The sequence below is a fragment of the Lactuca sativa genome, chromosome 4 (genome assembly GCF_002870075.4).
Source record: "Lactuca sativa cultivar Salinas chromosome 4, Lsat_Salinas_v11, whole genome shotgun sequence".
Classification (NCBI taxonomy): domain Eukaryota; kingdom Viridiplantae; phylum Streptophyta; class Magnoliopsida; order Asterales; family Asteraceae; genus Lactuca; species Lactuca sativa.
The window spans coordinates 407,322,550-407,332,124 of NC_056626.2; the positions used below are offsets into that span (position 1 = coordinate 407,322,550).

Consider the following 9,575-nt stretch of genomic DNA (forward strand, 5'->3'; position numbering starts at 1 on the left):
TAGAACAAGCATATGAGTCGAAGTTTATCTGTTCCTTCTAGGATTAGAAGCGATATATGGGCCCCTCGATGATTTTGTTTTGACCTATGTACCGGGGCCCGTCAGAACTAAATTGATGTGTTCGATTAAGTACTATGTCAAACAAATCAGAAATCGGGAAACAAACCGTTGGACAATAAGTAAGACATTGTTCCATGTATTTTTCCGACTAATATCTAGAACAAATGATTATATGATCCCTTATCTAAAATGGCGCTTCATAGTTCAACAGAGTTTTAAGAGCTACGATTGATGGTCGGTTCCTGAAGTCATGCTTGCAACTATAGTTATTAGACTTATCCAAGTGGGAGACTGTTGGATAAGGTGTCTAAGTCCATAACTATATTTGAGATGTTCTTGATCCGACCCGACAAGGTCCATTTGGGTTACACTTCACCCGAACAATTTATATGGATAATCTTTTGAGAATAGTATAAGTTATGATTTATTAATATATTATAAGTTCCAATATATTAATAGAAATCATATTATTTAATTAGTTTTGATCTAAAATTAATTTAGAATTAATTTGGTGATCAAAAGGGTGACTAATTAAATATGGGCTCTTGTATTTATATAGTGTGGACTAATGCTTATTTAGAATGGGCTAGGCTTGCATGGAAAGTCCATGGAGCTTTAACCCATGGATCTTATGGAAATGAAAGGTCATGGGTATTAGGGTTTACATGAATGTAACCCTAATCCACCACACTATATAAAGGGGTCCTTGGCACTAGTGTGTGTGAGAACTAAAGGTGGCCAATTTCTTGAAGTGTTCTACTACTCTCTCAAGTTTCCAAAGTTTGTGGTGATTTGTGACTTCCATTTTAGGCATCCACATTATTGGTGCTAGGCTCTCAAACTCCAAGCAATCAACCACACACAAAAGGTATGTAATTCTATTAGTGTTTTACGATTCAAGTACCCCATAACATGCTAGTTAGGAAGTAAACCTTGGAAAATTATTATTTGCATGTATTTTATAGAAAACATAGATCCAAGGTTTCTAGGGTTGCATGTACACCATAGGAGTGTTAGAATGCTAAAAACCTTTCAGTTTCGTATTAGGTATGTGTTGAGTCCATTTGTGTTGCGTCTTGGGCCATATATTTTGTATCCGGATTGGGCCTGTCCATCCGTGTCTATCTAGATTAGTTTCGTTGTTATCTAGATTAGTTGTTAGGGTTATAGTATATATATATATATATATATATATATATATATATATATATATATATGCATGCATGTATGCGTATATTAAAAAGCTGTTAATCACGTTGATTCTTGTAACCCTAAACACCTCTACAGATTGAAGTTCTTTATCGAGCTCTTCTGAGGTGTTATCACATTAATCATACGACATATTCAGTGCCATTCTTGTGTTCTTTATTACATACTTATTAAATATCCTGCTTAGAATCATACGATCCTAAAAGAACTTTGTTCTAACAATTGGTATCAGAGCAGGAGACTGTGTGATCAATACACACTCCTTCTGTATTCATAATACTTTAGGGTTTCCGCTTTTATCATATAAATAGAAGTCGTCGTCTTCATAACGACGACAACTCTGTTTTTGATAAAACCCTAATCTCAAGTTTACAGGTTTGATTCTAGCAGCTCACCATGTCTCACGATGATTCGCATACAAACCCCATTAACATCTAAAACAGCATTGGATCAACAACCAGAGTACCCATACTCTATACTCAAGACTACGAAGTATGGGCTCATCACTTTGAAGATTATGTGGTTGGATCTGAAGACAATGGCTATCTCATTTGGGAAGCTATCACTCTTGGAACGTTTGTTCATTCAGGAACAAACACGACTGTTAAGTCGCAAACGGATTACAACAAGTTGGTGACGGATGTTGAGAAGATGCCACAAGATGAGAAGGACAAGCTCTTCTGAGGTGTTATCACATTAATCATACGACCTATTCAGTGCCATTCTTGTGTTCTTTATTACATACGTATTTAATATCCTGCTTAGAATCATACGATCCTAAAAGAACTTTGTTCTAACAATTGGTATGTAATTCTATTAGTGTTTTATGATTCAAGTACCCCATAACATGCTAGTTAGGAAGTAAACCTTGGAAAATTATTATTTGCATGTATTTTATAGAAAACATAGATCCAAGGTTTCTAGGGTTGCATGTACACCATAGGAGTGTTAGAATGCTGAAAACCTTTCAGTTTCGTATTAGGTATGTTCCCCTAGTGGAGAGGGAGATGTTGGATCAAGAGTATTTGGATTTGAGGCAAACGACGAATTCGGTGACGGAGATCACCAAGATGTTTACTAAAAGGGCTGTTTTCTGTCCTGAGTATGCTACTACAGAGTAGGCTCAGATGGCACGATACTTTAGCATGCTCAAGACTGACATTCGGCAGTTTGTGTCTACTCAGCATTAAAGTACCCTCTCTGAGCTTTAGGATGCCGCATGGAAACGGGAGATTGAGATTGAGACTCAAATGAGGGAGCATAGGTAGGCTACCGTTCACTCATAGCCTGCAGTGAAGTGGTTCTAGCCCGATGATTCACAATCTAGGGGGTATAGGGGATGTACTTGTGGTAAGTGCGACAAGGTTCATGAGGGTGTTGGTCGGTTTTCTTCTGGGTGCCACTAATATGGCGGGTAGGGCCATATTTTGAGGATTTTCATTAGCAGGGCCTTGTACTGAGCACCAGGATTTGTTATCACTGTGATCAGGTTGTCCATGTGAAGGCAAATTGTTCATTGCTTGCTGCAAGACCGATGCAGCCTCCATCCCCGACTACTCTAAGGATTACGAATGGACGCCAGGGCAGAGCGAAGCCCCCGAGAGCTCGAGGTCGTGCTTTCCCGCTCACGGTAGAGGAGGCCAAAGCTGCGTTGGATGTCATTACTAGTATGTTTCCATTTATTATTCTGTCGAGATATTTATTTGCATGCTTATGATTGTATTTCTGTTAGGTACCTTCTTAGTGAACTCCTTGCCTGCTCTTGTCCTTTTTTACTCGGGTGTGAGTCGGTCTTCTGTGTCTCATTCCTTCAGTATGAGTTTTGATATGTCTCTTGGAGAGTTGGAGTGTCTGTTGTGATTTTCCATTGCCAACAATCACGGGATTTCTGCATCAAGCATTTTTTAGGATTGTACTTTGGAGATTTTTGGGGTGTCTTACCCGATCGATTTGATCCCTATTCCTATGAGGGATGTATGTATGATAATAGGGATAGATTAGTTTAGCAAATTTGGTGACATGATAGATTGTGAGGGGCAGCGAGTTATAGTTCAAACCCCAAGTGGGGGAGAACTGATTATTTATGGCGAGGGTACCAATGTTGGATCAGCCTTTTGTTCTGCTGACAGGGCTCAACAGTATCTACAACATGGATGTTTGGGATATCATGTTTATGTGACTGAAACTCGGGTAGAGAAGGGGGTTTCAGTTTCAGTTGTACCTATAGTCAGAGAGTTCCTAGATGTATTCACAGATGAACTACCCAGTGTGCCTCCCGCGAGGAAAATGGAGTTCAGGATTGATCTGATTTTTGTGACGGCCCCGATTGCTAAGGCGTTGTACCGATTAGCACCACTAGAGATGCATGAGTTGTCCTCTCAGCTTCAGGATCTGTTTGGTAAACAGTTTATCAGACCGAGCAGTTCGTCTTGGGAGCACCGATCTTGTTTATGAAGAAGAAGGATGGGTCTCACCATATGTGTATCAATTATCGGGAGTTGAACAAGTTGACAGTGAAGAACCGTTACCCACTTCCACGGATTGATGATCTCTCAGATCAGCTGCAGAGTGCATCTTGGTTCTCCAAGATCGATTTAAGGTCATGGTATCATCAGATGAAGGTTAAAGATGAAGACTTAGAGAAGACAACGTTTTAAACTCGTTATGGTCATTACGAGTTCGTGGTGATGCCGTTTGGGCTCACCAACGCACATTTGGAATTTATGGATTTGATGAATCGAGTGTGCAAGCCAATGCTTGATCGTTCGGTCATTGTTTTTATCGATGATATCCTGGTCTATTCCAAGACCAGGGAGCAGCATGAGGTGCACCTTCGAGAGCTTCTGGGAGTTTTGAGACGGGAGAGGCTTTATGCCAAGTTCTCGAAGTGTGAGTTTTGGTTACGGGAGGTCCAGTTCTTAGGACACCTCGTTAACCAGAATGGGATTCTGGTCGACCCTACCAAGATTGAGGTTGTTATGTAGTGGGAGGTCCCAAAGTCTCCTTTGGAAATCATAAGCTTTCTAGGTTTAGCAAGATATTATCGGAGATTTATTCAGGATTTCTCCAAGGTTGTTGTACCCCTTACTTGTCTGACGAAGAAAGGCATGAATTTTCGCTTGGGGCTGAGCAACAGGCTGCGTTGATTTTTTTTTTGCTAAAGAAAATGCTACGTTATCAATAAAAACATGCTATAACAAGTCATGCTCCTTTTAGAAGGTAATATAGACTTTAAGCCCTTACAAAACTAACAAAAAAAAACGAAAAAGAAAGAAACATAACATAAGGAACTTTTTATAGGAACGAAATGTATATTTTCAAAGTGTAGGGGTCAAAACGAAATGTTTGTATTTAGAGGGTGTTTGGCATTCCTTTTGAAATTACTTTTTTGAATTTTGGCTTTTTTAAAAAGTCAAAAGTTTAAAAAGTTGTTGGGTAACTTCAAAAGATCTTTTAAATTGATTTTTTGAGAAGAAGAAAAATGAGGTGGTTAAGAAGTTACGAATATGTGACTTTTACTAACTTTTGGCTTGTTTCCCTTTGCACCCTCAAAAGTTTACATAAACACATTTTAAAACTTTTTTTTGGAAAAAGAAATAAATCAAAAAGTCGTTTTCTAAAAAGGACTTTTTAGTTTAAAATGCTATCCCAAACACCCCGTGATTTGAGTTTTGTATATCTCACGGGGGAATCGACGAGAGCTCGGTTGCAGCTATTGAAATGGTGGAAGGAAAAAAACTTAAAATTGCCCCAAAACGAATAAAGTTTGATAAAATTATGGAGGAGGTGGAAGAAGATCGAATCAGTCTATTACCAGATTGCTTGCTTCTTGAATTCCTCTCTCGTTTACCTTCTACAAAATGCACCATAAGAACAGGTACACTCTCCAAACGATAGGAACGTGTATGGACTTGTCAATTTTGAACGAAATGTTGTTAATCAATCCGGTTCGGATTTCGTTTTGATGGTCAGCAAAACCCTACCTCAATGTCGCCAAATGAAGCTCAAGAAATTCAGAGTGCACACCACTTATGATATTCGATTTGAATAACAACTCAACAGTTGGATTCATTATGCTATAAGTTGCAACATTGAAGAGTTTAATTTAACGTTTTTGAATTTGAAATGGGGAGTTAAGTTTCTGTAAGATAAATTCTTCTTAACCAATTCATGTTTCACTGATATCACATTAATTATACAAGTAACAAACAAAGTTGATAATAAGTTTCTTTTATTCATAAAGAAATATGTTGTATAATTTAGTCATCTTCATGGTTTTGCATATACAGAATACTTTATGTAGTTTAATACACATTGCTTCAATAAGAATCAACTGTAATTGTACACAACATACATTAGTAGTCTTTACAAATTACAAACAAAAATTGTCTCCAGCCTCTATCTTTCATCATTAACACAAGTCAAACATTCAAAACTCATCATCTTGTTATGAAGCTACCTTTTCCAATTTCACCTAAAACACAACCAAAATTCATCAAAAAACTAAAAAAAAAATCCCACACTTTTTATAACAATCCATCAAGAACCAACAAGTTTATACCTTTTTCAGATACTTTTTATGAAGTTTCATAGCCCCCGAGCAAGATTTCTTAGCATCCAAATTCCCAGAAGTGTCATTCAATATCTGTCAAAAAAAGATGAATCAATCAATCAAGAAACACATCATCATGATGAAAATGTTGAAGGAAACTTTTTTGTTGTTAATAAATGAAAAAGAAAAAGGTTTGACCTTGACAACATCATCGAGTCCCTTGGCTTCCGTGAGCAATTTGACACTTTTCTCCTTGAGGACACTTGCAACAAGAAACACAGAAATGGGGAGAGTTTCTTCATCTTTAGCCCCACTTCTCAAAATTTCTCTTTCAAATTTGCCACATTGTCGTGATGATTTTGGTTTTGCTTTAGCATCTTCAGGTCTATCAGAATCAGGTTCCTCATATAAATTGTAAAGATCAGGATCATACTCCAAAGCCCACATCATCTGTTTCAAATTCATTAAGTCATGTATTGAGTAAAATGGCTAAATGAGTAATGATGTTTGTCTGAATAAAGTTTGGTGTCTTTATAAGGTTATTATTATTATTTATTACCTCCCATAAATACAAAGAATCACCAAAAGAAAGTTCTCTTCTGAACAAAACCATAAGCATTCTGAATGCGAATAAATAATCACCACCACCTAGGTGATCTGCATTCGTGTTAATATTAGTTTTTTAGCATTTTTATTATTATAAAAAGTAAATGTAAAAAGGTTAAAAAGTTATTAAGAAAGTACCCAAGTGTTGATGAAGCTTAGGGTCAACAACTTGAATAACATTTGCTAAATTGCAAAGTTGTGACTCAACCCCAACAGATGCCCCTACGCATTTGAAATTCCCTCTCTTCAAACCCATAAATAAAATCACATTTAATTTCTTGAAATACAATCATTAATTCATTACTCATAGCTTTACAAATGATAATACGTTAGGGTATATATATATATATATATATATATATTATATATATATATTTTATATATATATATATATATATATATATATATATATATATATACCAATCTACGCATTAAACGTTCAAAGCACCAAAATGCATCTGCTTCATCTTCAAGAAGCATAATCATAGGAGAACAAAGATCACTCATTCCTGTTTTGATACGTTTACAAAACATACAAATCATAATTAGAATCTTTCACATACCATTTTCAAAAGGGTGTTACAAAATATAATAATAATAATAATAAACCTTCAAAAAAAAGAAAATTTTAAATGATTAAATCAACATCCACCTTGACCATAACCGACTTCTTTATCAAACCAAGCATACACCGAAAGAACATCCCACAATTTTGACAAGTTCTCCTGCTTTTCATAAAACACAAGTGTCCTATCTGTTCGAACCACATCAAGACCTATTATAAATAGTAAAATCCAAAGATAAAAAAAAACACTACATTATAATTATTAAACAATGTTGAAACTTGAAAATGAAATGATTTTAAAACATGTACATGATAGAATCTTTATATATCAACCTATTTGATGTAGGGTAAGTTTCCATTGGATTATCTTATTGTCTTCTTCCTTTGGGACAGATACTTCTTTGCCTGAATTGACTACAATATATGAAATGTATGCATTAGTAAAAGTGTAAAACCATTTAAACAACTATTAATTTGTGACATTTGTCAAAAGGGGAAAAAAGATTACTTGTTGCTTGAGTTGTTGGTATCATAAGTTTCTCAGGGTTTGCTTCTAGAAGCACTATTGGATCTTGAGTTGGGGTTCCATCTTCTGTTATTACAGGAGCAGTTATAAACTTGCCACTTCCAACAAGTGGAAACATGTATGTGCATAATTCTTTTAGTCTTCCATATTCTTCTCTAAAATCATAAAAACGAATATATATATATATATATATATATATATATATATATATATATATATATATATATATATATATAAGTGATCATCATTAAAAAAAAGAATTATAAAGAGAAAATACTTAAATACCTTCTTGTTAGGCGTATCTCTTTTCTCTCCTCATATGTACTCTTGGGATCAAAACAACCGAGTAAAAATTCCCATACTTCTCCTCTAATCGTTGGATGTATCCCCTGATTTATATCAACGATTCAACAAAAAATGTCAAATTAAGTACAAATTTAATAGAAATTTCAAATTTACGTTAGTAATTTGGTTGGGAAAATAAAAACATACACCACGATAAATTCGACCAAGGGTTTGGCCTATATCAAGATGACCTTCTGGACTGAATGCTGATTGCCACTTCCTTACACTAAGAGTCTTCCCCGACTAGATAAACATTTTACGAATTAGAAGCCTTAAAAAGAATCAATTTAAAACATTAGGATAAATCAAATTCCAATTTGTAATTTTAAACATGTTCGTCGTCTTCCTCGTAGATCCAACATGAAGAAAAGAACTTTTAGCAATGAAATTGATTGGTATATATATATATAAATATGATTATAGAAGAGATATGGGTTTACCTTGATTTTAAATTTGGTTTTAGGAACATCGGTGCATTCAACTCGAACTTCATAATATGAATCTGTTGGAAGCCCTGGGTCTTTCCACAATATATTCATCCTCTCTTGTTAACTTATCTCTTCAAACAAAACTTGAAATTCGTGAGTTTTTTTTTGTTCTTTGAATCGATCCAATTGATTCAAGAATGGTACACCCCGAACCGTAAAACACCTGACGAAACACAACCCAGATGAGATCTTGGTGGGAATACCCAAAGCAACAAACCTTTCTTGTTTTCTCTTCCTTTTCGTTATCAATTATGGGGTTTGTTTGTCTGTTTTTCTGTTTGTCGATTTGAGCAGAGTTGGGTATATGTTCTTCGTTCTGGATGGGTGGAGGCAGCGGTTGTGGTGGTGGTGGTGGTCGGATGGTGGTGGTAAAATGAGCAGAGTTACCGCATTTTCTGATCTGCTAAAGCTTTTTCCGAGAAGAAGATCATTATTCTCAAATAATTGCACGATTTTCCTTCTTCTGTGTTGAGTTGTGGAGCGCAAAAGACGTGAGAATGTGGGATCGAGGAATGTGAGGTTCGGCCGCCGTGTTTCGGGGGGAGGATTCGTTCGGTCGTTCGTCGCATCTCATTGTATTAAAGCTGCAGAAAATCAATGGAGACAAGAAGGCCAGAGGAGGAAACGAGTGTTTTGATTGCACGCTCCTGTGGGCACGTGTTTGATGCGAGGAGTTTGAGCATGAGTCGTCTAGTTGACCCATTCATAAAAGGTGCCGTCGTCTTCGGGTGTTGCTATTGGCACCCGGTTTATGGGTAAAAGCCACCGTCAAAAACCATTTTGACTTTGACTTTGGTAAAATAATTTAATTTGACTAACGTGTTTTGATTTTCTTCGGACCTTATCACACAATCAATTTATATAAATTAAATAATTTTAACATTTTTCTCCTTATAGTTAAAATATATATTTACTTTATATCATTTTCTATTTAAAAAAATTACTTTTAGTCCTTCTTACTTTAATTTAGTATATATTGATAGTTCAACTTTTTCTCACATATTATATATATATATATATATATATATATATATATATATATATATATATATATATATATATAAATGGTCCCTATGATTTTGTGTAATCTACGAGTTAGGTCCCTAAATTTTTTCTTAACTCGGACAATCCCTATTATATCTTTTTGTTGTACGCTTAATCCGACCTAAAATGACTGTTATTATCTTATTAACTATTTTAATTAATATTTTATTTACAAACTAG

General features: G+C 35.4%; 1 protein-coding gene across 2 annotated transcripts; it reads right to left on the reverse strand.

The window, feature by feature from the left end:
• Nucleotides 1-5,547: 5,547 nt before the first annotated feature.
• LOC111921816 (uncharacterized) lies at nucleotides 5,548-8,890 on the reverse strand. Of its 2 annotated transcripts, XM_052771456.1 has the most exons (12): nucleotides 8,304-8,890; nucleotides 8,011-8,106; nucleotides 7,804-7,907; nucleotides 7,501-7,673; nucleotides 7,326-7,406; nucleotides 7,080-7,202; nucleotides 6,848-6,936; nucleotides 6,566-6,671; nucleotides 6,381-6,478; nucleotides 6,020-6,271; nucleotides 5,831-5,914; nucleotides 5,549-5,743 (listed from the first exon to the last, which is right to left on the reverse strand). In XM_052771456.1, the coding sequence occupies exons 1-12, from the start codon at nucleotides 8,400-8,402 to the stop codon at nucleotides 5,717-5,719; spliced, it is 1,332 nt and encodes a 443-aa protein (XP_052627416.1). In that variant the 5' UTR covers nucleotides 8,403-8,890; the 3' UTR covers nucleotides 5,549-5,716. The 2 variants fall into 2 exon arrangements, with proteins under 2 accessions (XP_052627417.1, XP_052627416.1); XM_052771457.1 differs by lacking the exon at nucleotides 8,304-8,890 and having other exon boundaries at nucleotides 5,548-5,743; nucleotides 7,501-7,584; nucleotides 8,011-8,025.
• Nucleotides 8,891-9,575: the final 685 nt, after the last annotated feature.

What these genes read in the sequence shown, in the direction of transcription:
- LOC111921816 (XM_052771456.1), bottom strand. Translation starts at nt 8,402, where the DNA reads ATGAATATATTGTGGAAAGACCCAGGGCTTCCAACAGATTCATATTAT. An exon ending in AGAAGTCGGTTATGGTCAAG is followed by an intron (nt 6,937 to 7,079) that starts GTGGATGTTGAT and finishes GTATCAAAACAG; the next exon opens with GAATGAGTGATCTTTGTTCT. An exon ending in TAAGCTTCATCAACACTTGG is followed by an intron (nt 6,479 to 6,565) that starts GTACTTTCTTAA and finishes ACACGAATGCAG; the next exon opens with ATCACCTAGGTGGTGGTGAT.